General features: G+C 38.7%; 3 protein-coding genes across 8 annotated transcripts in view; all 3 read left to right on the forward strand.

The window, feature by feature from the left end:
- The window catches only part of slc27a4 (solute carrier family 27 member 4), a 22,802-nt gene extending 17,675 nt beyond the window's left edge, over positions 1-5,127 (forward strand). For all 6 annotated transcript variants that reach the window (XM_005729285.1, XM_005729289.1, XM_005729286.2 and 3 more), the window contains exons 13-14: positions 323-469; positions 1,012-5,127. In XM_005729285.1, the coding sequence (XP_005729342.1) occupies positions 323-469; positions 1,012-1,169 (305 nt within the window). In that variant the 3' untranslated portion in view covers positions 1,170-5,127. The remainder of the gene's footprint in view (positions 1-322; positions 470-1,011) is intronic.
- A 1,028-nt stretch (positions 5,128-6,155) lies between these two features.
- On the forward strand, positions 6,156-9,848 carry ptgdsa (prostaglandin D2 synthase a). The gene is made up of 7 exons (XM_005729290.2): positions 6,156-6,524; positions 7,589-7,728; positions 8,139-8,215; positions 9,143-9,253; positions 9,345-9,446; positions 9,557-9,588; positions 9,727-9,848. The coding sequence occupies exons 1-6, from the start codon at positions 6,438-6,440 to the stop codon at positions 9,586-9,588; spliced, it is 549 nt and encodes a 182-aa protein (XP_005729347.1). The 5' UTR covers positions 6,156-6,437; the 3' UTR covers positions 9,727-9,848.
- A 5,463-nt stretch (positions 9,849-15,311) lies between these two features.
- The window catches only part of ambp (alpha-1-microglobulin/bikunin precursor), an 8,430-nt gene continuing 6,244 nt past the window's right edge, over positions 15,312-17,497 (forward strand). Inside the window, exons 1-5 of the mRNA XM_005729291.1 lie at positions 15,312-15,431; positions 16,104-16,246; positions 16,774-16,850; positions 16,946-17,062; positions 17,218-17,319. Coding sequence (XP_005729348.1) covers positions 15,312-15,431; positions 16,104-16,246; positions 16,774-16,850; positions 16,946-17,062; positions 17,218-17,319 — 559 coding nt within the window. The remainder of the gene's footprint in view (positions 15,432-16,103; positions 16,247-16,773; positions 16,851-16,945; positions 17,063-17,217; positions 17,320-17,497) is intronic.

The following is a 17,497-nucleotide window of genomic DNA, read 5'->3' on the forward strand; positions in this document are numbered from 1 at the left end:
CGGGCAGAGAAAAAAGAAATCCTTTTCTTTTTTCTCTGCCCGAGATGTTACTTTTGTGCAGGAAGACAATGCATAAAGTCAGTTAGTGGTGTCAATATAATAAAAGCTGAATGTTGACTGCCAGGCAGGCCTCATCTACTGTACAAAGCTGAAGCTTCTGTGATGCTCTGGTGCTATATGAAAGGGAGAAATACAAGTGGGATACTGTGTAAACAAAGGTTCTCCACAAGGCTTTTGGTCTCATTGCACAAACATGACCTGAACTTCAACCTCAGCTGGCGCTAGAATTCCTCCTCTGACCTGCCTGCATCTGTGTGCACAGGAGCAGAGGGAAAGGCTGGAATGGCAGCCATTGCCGATCCATCTCACTCCACTAACCTGGAGAAGTTTGTGAAAGACATGGAGAAGGCTCTCCCTCCATATGCCAGACCTGTCTTCCTCCGCTTCCTCCCAGAGGTCAACAAGACAGGTAAAAATGACTTCAACCAAATATTGATATCTTGCATAAGAAAGGAAGCGCATTTCTTTGTTTAGTTTACAGAATGCTTCAATTGCTTTTGAAGTGCCGTCTGAGTCTTAAACTTTCTCAGCCACTTCCATAGTTTTTTCAGTTAAGTAGAAGTTAGTTTTTCTGCTCCCTCTTAGTCTTCAATGGGGAAATTATATATTGTAATCTAATTTCTACCTTACAGCAAGTTTTTGATCTCTTTGAGTCCATGCAACAAATTATATTTTGCTTTGTTGACACTTTTTTTTCTTTTCATCACAAAACTCCATTTGTGTTTTTCAGTACTTTGAATATCTCCAGTTTTGTTCTTCAGTGTAGAATAGAGTAGGTATATCTCAACTTTAGATAGTATTATAGTTTTATAAAACATACATTTGATGTATTTTACAAATACAGCAGATTTCATAAGAGAAAAACTAGCATTGATAGGAGTACTTCGATTAAAGGGCATTGTTTGGCAAGCGAATCTCTCTACACATTCTCTTTCTGTGTATCTCTCTTAGGTACTTTTAAGTTTCAGAAGACAGAGTTGCGTCGGGACAGCTTTGATCCCAGCGCAGTGTCAGGCAGACTGTACTTCCTGGATTCCAGCAAAGGGCGCTACGTGCAGCTGGACGAGGAGCTGTACCGCTCCATTCTGTCAGGGAAATGCAAATTGTGATGACCAGGCTGACCACTACATCAACACACACACACATACTTGCACACACACACACTTTCACACACAAATACAGAAGACAATATGTGTGACCAAATTAGAAGATTTTGTCCCCTTAGTCACAAAAATAATACATTACAATAAAGAAGAGAATAGCCATATACAGGCCAACACACACACACGTATTCCCAAAACCACTTTGCTCTTTAACATCCTTAATAACAGATTGATGCACGTCACGCTCAAAAACACACACTCCACTCTGCCCGTCGCTCCTGAATACTCCTCAACAACTTCTCTCGCTACCTCAGCAAACAAAGAGAGAGGCACAAACCTAGAAAGCAGGTCTGCTTGGTGACTTGAAGCCACCCTTCATAACCACGCACTCCCTCGCCCACCAACAGATCTCATACACTCCCACCTGTAAACGCTGGTCCATTAAACCACAGGTTATTGCTGGCATGAAGGAGGAACAAGAGGAGAGGAATAGGCTGCCTAGCATCCAGGATGCAAAAACTTGACACTCCAGATAAACACAGACTTAAAAGGATGCTGATGAAGAACATGGATTAAGTACATTAAATATGTGAGATAACAGAGGGACCTACTTGGACCTAAACTATCTCTCTGTTCATTGTTCTGTTAGTGAGATTGTTTTGTGACAGACTGAAGCTACTGCTGTCGACTTAACCTGCACAATTAGCCATAAGTGACAAACATGTGGAATAGCTACATACGTCCTGTTTTAGGTCAAATGTATCAAAGCATTTCCTTTAACTCTCAGCTCTTTGTCTTTTCTTTTCCATTCCTGTTGTATTACAGCAAATCCAAAGGCTTTCTTTCTTTCTTTGCTTTTTAAAGACCAACATATTTGACCTGTAACAGAAGTAAAAACAAAGTCCAGTGGTTGAAGGTGTAAATAGGGCTCTAGCAATTGCAGTGCAATAATTATCCACATCGGAAATGAAGAAAAACAAAGCTTTGTATTTAAATGTCTGAAATACACCAAATATATTTAAGTTGTAGTTTCTACATATTTAAGAAAATACAGACATTAATTTATTTTGTTAGTCTTTCTGTTGTCTTTTTTCTGCTTTGTGTGTATCCAAATCTGTGCTTCAATGGCTTGGGGAGTCCTCCTTATATCAGCTGTTAAAACACAAAGTCATGTGATCAGACTGATTCAACCCTGGACTAAATACATGGAGCTATTTCCATAAACAGGACTTGTTCACATACTGAGCATGAGTCCAGTATTGCTGTGTGGCTGTTTTGTGCAGGTTTTGTCCTGAAAGGTAGACTTTGCCTATATTAGGGTGTGTATATTCTTTTAAATTATATAAATTTGAGTGAAGTGGCAAAAGCACCTGATCAGTGAGGAGTTCATCTGGTGCTAAAAGGGATGTTCTACAAGTTGAGGGAATACTGAATGATCCAAAGATTCAAAGGCGGGAGCAGGAACATTTGAACTGGAAGGAGTGCATCAACATTGGAGCAGTAGAAGAAGAGAAGACAACATGCTTTGTCATCAATGTTATTGTCTGTTGTTTGCAGTAGATGTTCTCTGAGGTTGTAGCAGCATGAATGAGCATCATCAACCACAAGCAGAGCACTGTGCCTTACTGTGAGTTCACCTCCCAGGTTCACAGGCCCTGGCCCACACGCTTCCTTTTTGGACTTCATCTTTCACTCTCTGTTGGTGTCCGTCTTCCATGACCTAATTTTGTCTGTCTCCGAATTACCTGACATACTAGTCATGCAAATCTGGCGCGGATCACAGGAGCTCCAAATATTTTCCTGAAAATTGTCTGAGAACTATTCACGGCAGCCACTGGACTGGCATCTTTATCCTGCCAGGTGCAGGAAGGGTTTGTTTTTGTCATTGGGCAGGGGTCCAATTTCCCAAGGCTGCTGTGATAGCAATTCCAATGACCAACCTATACTTCTTGTTTTTAAACTCTTCTGTTCTTTTAGTCCTAATTGTAACTTTAACATGTCTGCTAACAGTTTTATTTGCTTTGTATTTCTTTCTTGGGTTGTCATATAGTATTTTACCCAAGTTTCTGTTTGCTCAGCACTTTTATTTTAAGCCTTTATTGTACTTTCTGCCAACCGGCCCATTCCTTTCCCTTCATCTCTTCCCCGTTCTCCTCTCCCTCCAATCCCATCCGTTTCTCTCGGGTACTCATTTCCTGCTTCGTGTTATTACTGATTCAGACATTTGTTCAAAACAAAAAATCTGAATACATCTCACATATTTCCTAAGTTCCTAATTGCAACTTGATGGTTTTATGTAGTTGACTTTTAAGATGGTTCAGAAGGTCTCGTAACATGACGTTCCAAACAAACGCTCAAAACCTTTTTCAAATATTGTTTACCAAAGTGTGTTGTTTGTAGTCTGCCATTACCCTGTTTGTGTGTGTGTGTTTTTGTTTTTCTTCTTACATTGCAACTGATCACATCCTAAGTTGCCTACAATACAGCAAGTTATCTTTTTCAGCAGTTTATGTTTAAACATCTTTTCTTGATTTATGCATTGCACTGATTGACGCAGTTGACTTTGATGGCTGCAGTCTGCTGACAGTGACCATCAAAGTTGCTCTCAAGTGTGATTTCCCTGTTTTGGGGGAATAAAACAACAAAAACAAAGCCGTTCGACAGATTTGTTGCTGCTTCCTCCGTCTCTCTCATTAACTTGTATTTATTCTTTAATGATGAGTGTGAAATGTTCTCATGAATGTATGAAAAAGAAAATAAGTGATGGTGATCATGTTCGGTAAAGTCTGATTTGTAAATCCAAAGGGAACTCAGTTTGGCTGTTATGATGCTTCTACCTGAGGGGTTGCATTCATCGACCCTGACCACCAGGGGGCGTGTGATTAAACAGTCTCACAATGAGCACTCTGAAGAGGATGTTTCCATTATTTTTAATGAGTTAAATTATTATTTTTGAACAACTGTTAATTGAACTTTGATTGTTTTACTGCTACATCTGTTTGCTTTTGTGTTGTTTGTGTGAAATCATAGCTTTTTTGTGGTTTTGATATAAGAAAAGAGGATTCATGCATTTTGAAAGACAATCGAATGGCTTTTTGTTTTTTCTCTTAGCAGGATCTGCCGGGGGGGGGGGGTTGGTTCAGGGAAACACTTGATTTTTTTTGCATCTACTCAGAGCTCTTTGTTTTGTGATGTCTGAGAGAATAAATATTGAGTCAGAAACTACACTATACAAACTAGGCATGGTCATGATCACGCATGATAATTTGTTTAAGAAGTTTAAAACTGATTCAGATCTTTCATTTAGCATGTCATTAAAATGACTCTGAGGAACCAAGTTCCCATACCATCTGAATACATTTACATTATCGTTGTACGGTTTGGATTTAACACGAGTCCCTAACACACTCACACATGGAGATCGGTGTGACCATTCAGCTTCTCTCATACTAAGAAATCAACAAAACTTCTGAAATGGTCAAATTTGGTGAGGAAAGCCTCAAAGGCTTCAAGCTGTCACCAGTCTTCCCAGCTCATAATGAGATCGGTCAATGTATGTCGCTTCAAATACAAGTGACGAGTCACCTCTTAAGGCACAGTTAAGTTAAACTGAGTGGTGATCACGCAGCCTGGCTGCTTTATGTATAACACATCTTTTTGTGTTGCACTTTTCTTTGTTCCTCCCTGTCGTGGTTCAAACATGTCTGCCTACATGTGTGGAAAAGGATTAGTTGTTTGTTTTTAATTCAGTATATATAATTTTATTGTCTCACTCCATAGACAGCAGTTCTGTGCAGAGTGCGTAGAGGAGGTCTGTGAGGTGTGCTGTGTGTGTGACACACTGATGTCCCCTTGTCCACTGAAGGCTCGTTGTATACATCATGCATCTCAAGAAAATGAGATAAAAGCAGAGCTGCAAATGGAAAAATCATCATTATTAATAAAAAAATATTTAAACTCTTCACTGGACTCTGATTGCAATGACACTTTTTTTTTCTTCTGATGATGCAGACTGTCGAGTTTGAATTCTGATAGTGAGACAGGCTCCTCTTAATGGCTGTACCAAATATCGGGCTAAGCAGGTCATTTTAGATCAAGGTGTGTCCTAAAAAAGGAATGTGAAGGTAACTTTAATGTAATAAACTATTAAACTGATTTCAAAGAGAGATTTTAAGCAAAATATTATTTCTTTTCCACATGCATGTATTCATCAAAGCACTGCAAAAACTTGTACATGTTGATATTTTCTAGAGAGGTGCACCTTGTTTACTAAAGCTTCACAATGCTGATTCAAATGAATGTCTTGGTCCCTGCAGATTTTGCTGAATTTTGTTTTGTTTTGTTTTGTTTGTTTGTTTTTAAGATAGTTTATGACTCTGCCTCAGATTTGTACAGGAAACGTGCACTAATTTAGACCCAGGACAAATCTTTTTAGACGTGACCTGTCACCTGTTGAGCGTGCACCACAAACACATCTGGTGTAATTGTGTCCTACATTTAACATTTAAATCCACAACTCATACTGTCCATTTTCCATGTTATTTTAGCTGTTGAAATTTGTTTGTTTTTGTTAACCTCTGTTTTTCAAAGATATATGGAAAAACAAGGTGACACCAGTAAATCTCTAAAGCAGAGGCTCTTTGGGAGAAACTGCTTTCTGTTCCTATTTCCTAAGGACATCTTAAGACCCAAATTCCACAAGCCGGCTGGTGAAGGTGTTTCAAAATCTGAGAAACTCCTCTAACAGAAAGGTATGAACAGCTTTCTTGTAGGGACATGCGTGATATTTATGACTGACCCTGCTGTTGCGCAAACTTGTCCTTTTAAATGCGAATATCAGTTAAGCTGGAGGCAGCAGCCAACACAGCGGTACTCCATGGAAAAATGAACCATCAGAGCTGAGAAACAGGTTACTGGTCTCTCGACTTGTTTTTCCTCATGTGTCTTTCAGTGCGGGACAGGGAGTTGTGAAATCATGTGAAGTCTTTGCTTTTGAGGACAGCTCATGAATCGCAGCTGATTCTGGTAAACCACAAGCTGAACCTATAAAGCGTTTAAGTCCGTGGCTGTTTTCAGACTTGCACATTTCCAACACTTGGCTACTGTTCCTTGAACCTTGGCGATGATTGGCTGACAACCAGGTGGGTGGATCAGCAGGGGGGGGAAAGTAAACATCACCCCAGGCTTTGCCACTCTGTACCTCTCTTTGGCTGCACAGTTCACTTTTGGCTCAGGTCAGACACCAGCTCACCTCGCGGCTTCTCTTCCTCAGCCATGACGATGACTGTTGCCATGGTGATGCTGTGCATGATGATGGTACATGCAAATGTGAAGCCGCAGAAAGATTTTAGCCTGCAGAAGGTAGGATGGAGGGTGTTTGGTTTTTAAGCTTTTTTCTTTTTCTATATTTTTTTATGTTTCAAACCACGTTTATTCGTTTTGTTAAGAACGGGGTTCCTTTAAAAGGAGAACAGCTGTTCGTTGTTTGTTACATGACGCCACCTACTGTCTGCTGGTGGTTTTATGTGTGCGCACAGTTTGCGATGAGTTGCTACCTTACAATAAACAAGATTAATGCACAAGTAAATCGTTTGCTGGTTTGATGGACTGTGTGAGGTTAACTTTCTTTGGCATATGTGCCACAAGAAATGTGTTTGACTGGCTATGAAGTGGGATTGTCCCGCACTTACTTCTTCTTAGCCATATTATGCCTGTAAGCCTTTTAACGTTTTATTCTTTATTTTAAAAGTAAAATGTTTATTTGACACAAAGTAGAGCTGATTTTATTTTCCCCGCCAGGATTTTTTTAAATGTAGGCTATTGTCTGTTATATAAGAGTAAAAGTTAACACTTTCCCAATATAATTATAATCATTGACATTAAGTCAAGTAAACACCGTTTTACATGAGGAAAAATGAAAGTGGCTCATCGGTTTTGATGTACATCGAACATTTGAGATAGGTAAGGATGCCCTGCTTTACACAAGTGCTTGCAACAGGGTACACATTACAGCCTATGATAAAATAAATATGTGAGCCAAACCATTTCACTTCAAGATGTGCTCTTTCATTCCGATCAACACAAGCACTGTAGTTTATTTTGAGTCAATCCCACATACCCCACCTTGCTTCCTTAAATACTTAGTGCACCAATTACCCGACTAAAAATACTCCCAACACATTATTTGTGCCTTAAAATACAGAACCTCATTGTTTCAGGGAAATACTTCTTCCTCTTTATTTAAATAAAGAGCCCTGCATTTAACCATTTAACCAAATGGTTAAATGCACGTGCATTTAACCATTTGGTTTATGTCACCCAGTGCGTCTGGGACTGTGACAGACAGGTCACATGTAGCCTGTGCATGACTGCTCAGAAGTTCCAATAAACTGTGTCCTGTTTTTGTTTGTTTTGTGTGTGTTTAGTTTGCAGGAAAATGGTATCGCGTGGGGGTCGCCTATGACTCTCCGCGTTTCGTCCCATTCCGAAGAATAATTAAGGCCTCCATGGGCACCATCACGCCGCTGCCAAACGGCAATGCTAATCTCACAATGTGGGAGGCAACGTGAGTCTGTTTTTGCAGGGGTGACACATTTGATCACTGTTGACATATGTGGACACGCAGGGACATGCCGCTCAGTCTGTGTGAGAAAAGACTGTGGCAGAGCTTTTTTAAACTCTATTATGGGGCAAAGTCAGGACACTTTTTAAGATCTTTTAATTAAATTTGACTTGTTATTGTGTCCATGCCCTTTATGTGCTCCAGTAACCTTTGTAATTTACACAATATGCTCTCACAGTTATTTAAGATGGTTGAGTGGCAAACTTGCATACAACAATAATACATATTGGGCTTTATTGAATTAATAACATCAAAGCTATCATATGTGTGCTAGTCAAGGAAAAGAGTTAAACAGAGAGGAGTAAGAAAGTGACACTTGTGGATAAACACTTATTTTTCTTTGCTTTTTTCAGATCCTTTGGTTGTGTAATCAAAAAGTACCAGTATGAGAGGGCGAGTGTACCTGGACAGTTCACCTACTTCAGTGCACGTGAGTCTTTTTCTAAAGACAACTGACTTTTTCCATCATAGAATAAAAACTTGACTGGTGCTCACAGCATGAGTTGACATTCAGGATCAGCAACATGTCATGAGCAAAAAAACCACAGTGATCACAAGGATGAAGCTGTGCAGTCCAGGCACATGTGACAAAGTAATGACATAAGACTGAGAACAGGAAATAAGAGCAGAATACACACCCAAATATATTTGGGGGATTTTTCTTTTTTACTTTTATTATTTTTTACAGTTACGGTTTTCATGTGACATGTAAGTATTTTTTATTGTTTATATAGCATGCTGTCTAAATAACAAAATGTATATTATTAAATGCAGTAATTTAAAATTTTTACAGTGGTATAATTATGATTATGTTAGAATTGTATTGTAATGAACATTTAAATGAATGTAAATTGTTCAATAATGTATAAAATTTTCATTACAATTTTGAGAATATTTTAAGTAGGTTTAAGTTTTCATGCGACACTTAAGTATTTTTTATTATTTATATAAGTCTGCTGTCTAAATAACAAAATGTACATTATTAAATTTAATAATTTAGAATTAAATCTTAATCGAATTAAGATTCATTAACATCCAGTAAGTCAATACAAAAATTACATATCTTGTAAATTAATTTTATCTTCTACCAAATGCAATTGGGGGGGTTTTACGTTCATGTTTTTTTCTTTTTCTTTTTGTTTTTTGTTTTTAGCTTTTTGCATTTTAAGTAACCTATACAGGCCTAATAGAAAAATCATATACATCCCATTTGGGTTTAGTACAGGCAATTCTGTTTCATCCAGATTTAATGTATTGGTCTATTTATTCATTTATTTAATCTGCCTATCAATTTGCTTTTAAATGTTCAACTAGCAGGGGTGCTAAAATCTCGCTTCTGTGTCACGATTTCTCTCAGGCCATAACATGGTGAAGGACATCACTGTGGTGGAAACAAACTACACTGACTACGCCATGGTCCTTAAGCACAAGGTTTTCAACAGAGAGTACACACAGGTGGCACTTTATGGTGAGACACGCTCACAGATGCGTCTGAACATGCAGGCCACTGCAATTCTGTCTTCTATACACCACATGTCTGTTTCTGTACTTGTCTGCAGCTCGCACTCTGAGCGTCAGGCCTGAAGTCGTACAGAAGTTTAAAACCTTTGCCTTGTCTCGCGGTTTACCAAGAGAGTCTATTCTGATTCCACCTCCAGCAGGTGAAGCAAGGGGGAACACGCCTCCATATATACACATAGTATATACACATCTGCGCGCATGTTGAAGAAAAATTGTCATAATTTTGGTCTGTATGTTTTCTGGTGAACAGAAAATTGCCCGCCATCAGGGTCTGGGCGTTAGGTAAGGCAATTTCTTTTTTTTTCTTTTTCTTTTTTTAAAGAAAAATATATATAAAAAACACAGGTGGTTATTTTAAATCTGCGTGTGCGAATGATTTCTGTCCAGCTAGTATAAAATCCTTTCTGTTCCCCCTTCTAGGTTCCCTGCTGTGCCTGAGATGAGGGTGGCATCACGTGTTCTTCGTGCTGTTCCAGCTGTGTGTCTGTGTCCAGTTTCTGACAGCATTTATGTATTATAAACTATTATTAAAAAAAACTTCAGCAAACATGATGCTGACTGCAAATGGCACAAGAAGCAGATATTGCTGATTACATTTATCCTATAGATCAACCTTGATTATGAAGCGTTTTCCATTATTTTCACAGTTCACATAGTTAAATAAACATTGACCTCCAGACTTTTATTAATCTAATTTGAGGGTGGGTTTTTTTTGTCTTATTATGGTTACATGTAAAATATGTTAGTATGTAATTCTGTGTTTTACTGGGATCTATATGTTCATCGCCTGACAGTTACCTCTACCAGCTATAATATTGGCGATACAGTCATCATATATCAATAAATATATTTCTGATCAGCTGCATTTTTCTTGAATTAAGAAATTTTACCTGCATATGCACAAACACTTTCTCTTGCATAAAGTGTTGCTGCAGAGGTTCACACTGAAAAGACAAATGTAAATAAAAGTTGGCTGCTTCATCGACTGCCCTGAGCCATATCAGCTGTGCTCTTTCACACTGTTGACATAATTAAATAAATATTCAGCCTGGACATAATAAATAAATCTCTGAGTAGATTATCTACAGTTTCTACTGCATTTGTGGCACAAAACAAGTGGTCTAAAGGTCACTGAAAGGAAGTTTTTTCCCTCAGTGAACACCAGGTGGCACATACACACCAGTATGTGACATACAGTTTATGATGCAGATATCATGATACCATGAGAAATAAGATTAAATGAGCTGTATGTTGAAGGGACACTTCTGTCTGTGGTAACATCAAAAAGTCTCTGTAGCTGATACTAATGCTACATTTCCCCACAATCTGTTAATTACTAACGTATATTGATCAGTTGTTTGTTTTAGCTTCAAACTCTGAAGTCCAGCAATTCATTTCTGATTATTTGGACCAAAGGACACACAGTGACATGCACACACCTCTGTGCACAGACACACTGATCGTCAGAACTTTGCGCGTTAAGTTGTGTCTTTTCTTGCTTCTTTTGGTCGTGTTTTGAGAGGGGATTCACAAAAGCCACATACGCAGGGTGTCCGTTTGACCCAGAAAGGCAGCAGACAAAAGTTTCTGGGAGGTGACAGAAAGAGACAGGTTGGACAGGCAGGCTAACAAAATGCAGGGAGCGGTCAGGCCTGTGTCTGTGCTGGTAATGGGGTGGGCCCTCGTGACCTTCCAGGTATCTCCTGTGGAGCCAAAAAATCTTACCCTGACCCAGGAGAACTTTGATCTGGAGCAGGTGAGTGGATAAAATACTAAAAAATGAAATTTCTTTAGTTATTTCCCACCCCACCCAACAACAAAGTTTATCACTTCTTTTCATTCAATAATCTGAGGTTGTTTTTATTGCTGCACGTCAATCCACATGTTTTAATGTACAGTAATTATGAGTCTTGTCGCACCACGCCTTGACTTCAGCAATCTTGGCACAAATTCCTGAGAAACATCAGCTTATCCAGAAGTCAGCTAAACATGTCACACCCCTGCTGATTCATCCACAGTACACTGGCTCCCTGTGCTGCCATGAATTCACCCTAAAAACATGACTATTAACATTTGAAGTTCTTCACAGGCTCTGCCCTGCATATTTCACTGATCTCCTCCAAACTTAAACTTCCTGCAGTGTTCATCTGGGTGCCAGGTCCTTCTCTTATGCAATACCTAAACTTTACTCCCTCACATCTGCACACTCCTTGACAGAATTCAAAACTGCACTCATGACATTTTTAAGCTGTTCTGTTTTGTTTTGACTGGTCCATTTTATAATATTAGTATCTGTTCTGTTTTATGTTATGCCGTGTTCCTCGCAGTTTATGGGAAAGTGGTATGAGGTGGCAGTGGTGTCTACCTGCCCTCATTATATGCAGCGTAAGAGGCGAAACCCTGTCATTGTTGCACTTGAGCTGAAACATGTTGCATCTGAGGAGAACTTCACCATGACAGCCACTGCTTTCAGGTCAGATTCACCCACATGCTGTTTCTCATGCAGTGGATGAGTATGCTACACTCAATATAACCTTTCATGTGTTTGTGTCTGCATATAGGAACAGCTTGTGTACGGAGACTTCAACAGATTACAGTTTGACGGACACTCCAGGGCGATTCTTCTACCACACTGCAAGTATGTTTTCTGCTTTCCTGCATATATAGTACATCCTTCCTGTGTCATGTCTACAATAAAAACATTCTCATGATGCTAAAATAATAGTCAGAAAACCTGATGCGTTAACACTTTATTTTCTACAGGGCTCGGGGCCGACGTTGATGCCTTTGTGGTTCATACCACCTATGATAAGTATGCTGTGATGCTTCTGCTGAGCACAGAGAAACCATCAGGAAATAAAACCACCATAGCCAAACTTTACAGTGAGTGACCACTGTTGGATCATCAGCCATTTTACCTTTGATTTATCAAGATATCTGTGTAGATTTTTTTTTAGCAGTGCATTTCTTTGTGTCCGAATTAAAACAAGGGTCAGGTACTTTAATTTATCAATCAATATTAATTATGAGTAAGCTAATAATAGACTTCATATTCCCAACACCTAATCTATTGTACTTAAAGCAGGTAAAACTTGCAAAGCTTCTGAGGCTATTGTATAAAATCTAATTGTCTCTATATCTGACTGTAATCTTGTTCAAATCATGAGATCTCACATTTAGCCTTTTAATTTGGAACGATTTAATGTTTTTCAATATAAAATTATAAAAACATAGAAATTTGTTGTTCTCACAGAGATTTTAGGAACTTTAAATGTGCTGATTCTAACACTGCCTTTCTGTTTCCTTCCAGTATTTAACAGAGTATGAACAGTCAGTGTTATAAAACACTAAAGAAAATCTGTCCTCTTCAGGTCGGACTGTGGAAGCAGGCCCCGCTGTGCTGGATCACTTTAAAACAGTGGTCAGAGAGCATGGAATGAGAGATGATGCTGTCATCATGAATCAGGACAAAGGTGCACACTCTCCCTGAGAACTATTGATGAGTTTACACTCGTCATCTCCATCTTTAACATTTTTTGCCCAGTATATTCACTATCCTCTGCACATGTCCAAATCATCTTTACATGCTGTTCAACCTGAGCGAACCTGATTTGTTGTAATATAACATCGTCTCCCCCCCCCAAGCAGAACAGATTTGCCCGCTGGGATAGCCATGTTTGACACCCTTACTGTTATTGATTTTTCCCTCCTGTTATTGAATATTATCTTCATGGTTGTGTTTTGCATGTTTAGTGTTTTCTATTACTAACTGCATTTTAGAAAGTCATCAACTCTAATCCTTCTGCCTTTACAGGTGAGTGTGTTCCAGGTGAAAAGATGACAGAGACACCTACTCAGGTGCATGCTTCACACTAACACACTAACATATAACACTGTAAAACCCAAGATTTATAACTATGTTAAAGTGATGAGTCTTTAATGCATTTTAATACCTTGTATGTCATTATTTCAGGTTATTGTTCCCAAAGGGTTAAATAGAAACGCCGTTCCACGTACGACACATCCCCAAGAAGAGTTCACTGTTACCATCTGACCCTATCCTTACCATCCTCCTCTGTCAGATAAATCCTCTGCATGTGCTCCTTCACTATATCCATGGATCTCCTCTTTCACTCCTGCCTGGCAGCTACACATTCAACATCCTTTGCCAAGTATATCCACTATACTTCCTTTGCTTATATCTAAACCGTCTCAGCCTTACCACTCTAACTTTATTTCTGAACTGCTCTACCTGAGCTGTCCCTCTGTGGTACACGTTTCTAATCCTTTCTATTCTGGTCAATCCCAATAAAAACCTGAGCATCTTCAGCTCTACCACCTTGAGCTCAACCTCAAGCTGGCAGACCTCGAGGTCTTTTTGTCAGTGCCACTGTCTCCAAACCAAACATCATACCAGGTATGACTACCAGCGTTTAAACCTTCCTTTTACTCTTGCTGCTGTCCATCTGTCACAAATCACCCACTCGACTTTGCCTCCACTCTCTTGTTAACTGTTGATATAAATAAAAATATGTAAATGTAAAAAAAATGCAATAAGGATGTTGTGTTTCTGTCAAATTTGAGCGTTTTAATAAATATATATTTGCTACAGGATCAAGTGTAAAACCTGAAGGATACGATCATCACAAGAAAACCAGATTCACTAAGTATATTTATTTAGACTGTTTTGATAGTGCCAGGCTCCCACAGTGAATACTACACGACAATGGTCTACTTTTATACATGAAATACTTTCTGTGTCAAAATTTCTTTTTGATGTGCACTTTGCAAATCTAAAGTTTATCTAAATTAATTTGGATTTTCAGACTACATAAAGGAATTTCAAGTTCTTATATCATACTGCAAAGACTTAATATACAGCTGGTACATAGTCCAAAATGCAAATTGTTTTTTATTGTGTGAAACAAGTTTAAATACAAAAAAAGGACTTTAACTTTTAAGGCCCTTTTAAAGCTGCACCACCTGCTATATATGGCATGGTGTGCTAATACTTTCTACAATTATTTATCATATGCATTTGGATGTGCAAGTTTAAGAGATGTGACAAATATTTATTTAAAGATAATATTTTATTGCCAATATTATTTCAAATAAAGCGACCATGCTATTTGAGAAAAAAAAGCACCAAACATATGGCAAGTGTAATAAAATATCTCATGTACAAATGTTTCCTGTATGTTTCACTGCCCCAAGGAATCATTTTCAAAATGGGCTGCACCGCTCCCCATCGGGACATGGAGGGAGAGAGCTGAAACAGAATCGTGCATGCATGTGGATACCTTGTAAATTTACTCCAACATCATGGTTTCACATTATAAAGTTACAATTTAGTAACTTTATAATGTTACAATTTACACATGTCTGAAATCATGCATCAGTCCAATCCAAGCCCTCAGAAATGTGATTCTGGCTGACCTACTATCCAGTCATATCTGGTCCTCTTTGCTCTCTAACCTGTCTGTGAATAATATTATAACATTTTTCAGGTTCCAGTGTGATCTTGAGCTGGGGTCCTGGTCTGTACATCCACTGGTACAAAGTGCAAGCTTGAGCTACCAATAGTTATTTAGGTATTACAAGGGTGGAGCTGTAGACGGCAGCTCACTCGCCAAGATACGTAACTTTTTGTATATGCGCCCAAAGCATTGTGGGCTCTGTAGTTCAGAAAAGATAACTTCTATAACTTATACACATTAGGATGAACTAGTATGCTATTGTTACTCATTAGTCCCTCCAATCATGACAAGTATTGATTTGTTTGCATTGCAGTGGTCAGGTGAGATACACAAAATCTGAACTTTGCTCTTTTACTTGTTTGTTTTTTACTCAGCTGTGGGGGGGCTGGGTACATGAGGGGGGCCCGGCAAACATAGCCCATAGCAGTTCAATGCACTGTCTCCTAATCAAGAGGTGAGAGGGGGTTGTTTTGATGTTTCATACTTAGGGGACATTGTTACCAACGCGTGGACAGACAAGCTGGTGAGATGCAGAAAGCAGCGACTGTGATTACTCTGCTGGTCCTGGGATGGACCTGGAGCCTCGAGGGGCTCCCTGTACTCACAGACCCGCTTTACCCCACACAGGAAAACTTTGATTTAACCCAGGTAAGTGCTCGAGTTCTGCACTCTGGTTAATATTCTTTAACATTGTGCATATTGCATAATTCTGAGAAGTGTTAAATGCAAAAAGTTAAAAGCAGGAGATGCTGGTATGCCCTTTTCCTGTGTATTTAAATTCTAACATTTTATTTCTTTTAGTGTTTACTGAAAATTTCTTTAAGCCTTAATCTCAAGCAGAGGAAACCTAAAAATATGAGGATTATATGCTGAGGGCTTTTATAATGGAAACTAGAGCTGTTAGTTGCACAGTGCAAAGGTCGGGTATGAATCCATTGAGTGCTCATAGATAACTATGACAGAGCAAGCCTAAGGTAATATTTATCTATTTCTCATTGCAAAACATCCTTTATGATCCAGTCAAACGACTGCTTCAAATCACTTGTATTCTCAGGACTGAGAAGGTCCAAAGTAAACGTTTCCTTTAGATGTAGAACACAAGGACCTCTCCAAACTTGTATTTTTAAAACAAACTTAAAATAGTTTAATTAAAGTTGACGTTTTGCTTTAAACCCAGCATTAAAACAACATTTAACTATATACTTTTTTAATAATCTATATTTGTAACATCTTTATTTTTATACCAGATGTTTGGTTAAGCAGTCTGTGAGTTTTATATCAATTTGTGAAAATCTTCCTTTTGTTTACCTCTCCTGACAGTATTTGGGAACATGGCATGATATTGCCATTGCATCCACATGTCCCTATATGCAACGTTATAAGTCAGGTGCAGCCATCGGAAAACTGGTACTTCAGAGAGGTGATAATGAAGGCAAACTCAAGGTGACTCGAACTTCACTGAGGTTAGTAGAAAACGCATGGGTGTGCGGACGCAAACAGTAATGTACAGCAAGCATGTATTTCTGACAGCAAAACACACTGTCCACTATTGTGTTCCCTTCAAGCTGTGTGGGTTTTTACAAAAAAATGTTTTTTGTTGTTTGTTTTTGCTAATGTACTCATTCTAAACATTCCAGCAGACATATTGAGGGAAACTGGATTAACCTAAATTTAAGAGAAATCTGGCAAAAAAACAAACATAATATTTAATTTTGCTGGATGAATTTTATTTGTGAAAGCTACCAAATTCTGAGAATCTGCTGTAAAAGAAGCTATCAAGCTGTAAAATACCAGTAGCAGCTGTGACATTAATGCGATCTGCTCACTGATGTATTAAACATGTTTTTTCAAATGAGTCTCTACACATTAACTGCTTTCAACTCCAGTATATTCTAAACCCCCCTCTTTGTGTGTGTGTGTGTGTGTGTGTGTGTGTGTGTGTGTGTGTGTGTGTGTGTGTGTGTGTGTGTGTGTGTGTGTGTGTGTTAAGACGAGGAACATGTATGGAGAGGATCGAGGATTATGAGCTGACCACCACACCAGGACGATTCTTCTATCATGTTGCAAGTATGTCTTTAATCTGTTTAAATAATGCTGTACGTGAGTTTTTGTACAGCGGATTTTTCGATATTATGACTCTCCCTGTACTCTCCCTCTCACAGAGTGGGGGGCAGACGTGGATGCATACGTGGTTCACACAAACTACAATGAGTACGCCATAGTAATAATGAGCAAGCAGAAGTTATCAGGCAATAAGACCACCTCAGTTAAGCTTTACAGTGAGTAAACGCTTTATAAAAATGTAAACCAAAATGAATTCATTTGACAGTCCTTAAGTATACACTTGATTGTTGTTATAGTGACTATTAGGTGAAGTCCTGAAGTCTTAATGCCATTTTAAGGTTTTTATTTTCCAAATGATTGTGTTCTTCAGGCCGAACTATGACTGTGAGAAACACTGTCCTGGATGACTTTAAAAGACTGGTTAAAGACCAGGGAATGAGTGATGCCAATATTATCATTAAAGAGAACAAAGGTACAGCCCACACATACAGACACACACATAGACAGATTATCACACACGCTAACACTCTTCTAAAATGGAGTGATAAAGTGTACAGTCTTCCTCCGAGATCAGTACTCTAGTTCTTACATTTTAAAGAAATCAGCCCAGATCTACACTCTATCTTCATGGGTTCTTTCCTTGCGTATGT

The sequence above is a fragment of the Pundamilia nyererei genome, unplaced genomic scaffold (assembly GCF_000239375.1).
Source record: "Pundamilia nyererei isolate P.nyererei 1_Seehausen unplaced genomic scaffold, PunNye1.0 scaffold00032, whole genome shotgun sequence".
Classification (NCBI taxonomy): Eukaryota; Metazoa; Chordata; class Actinopteri; order Cichliformes; family Cichlidae; genus Pundamilia; species Pundamilia nyererei.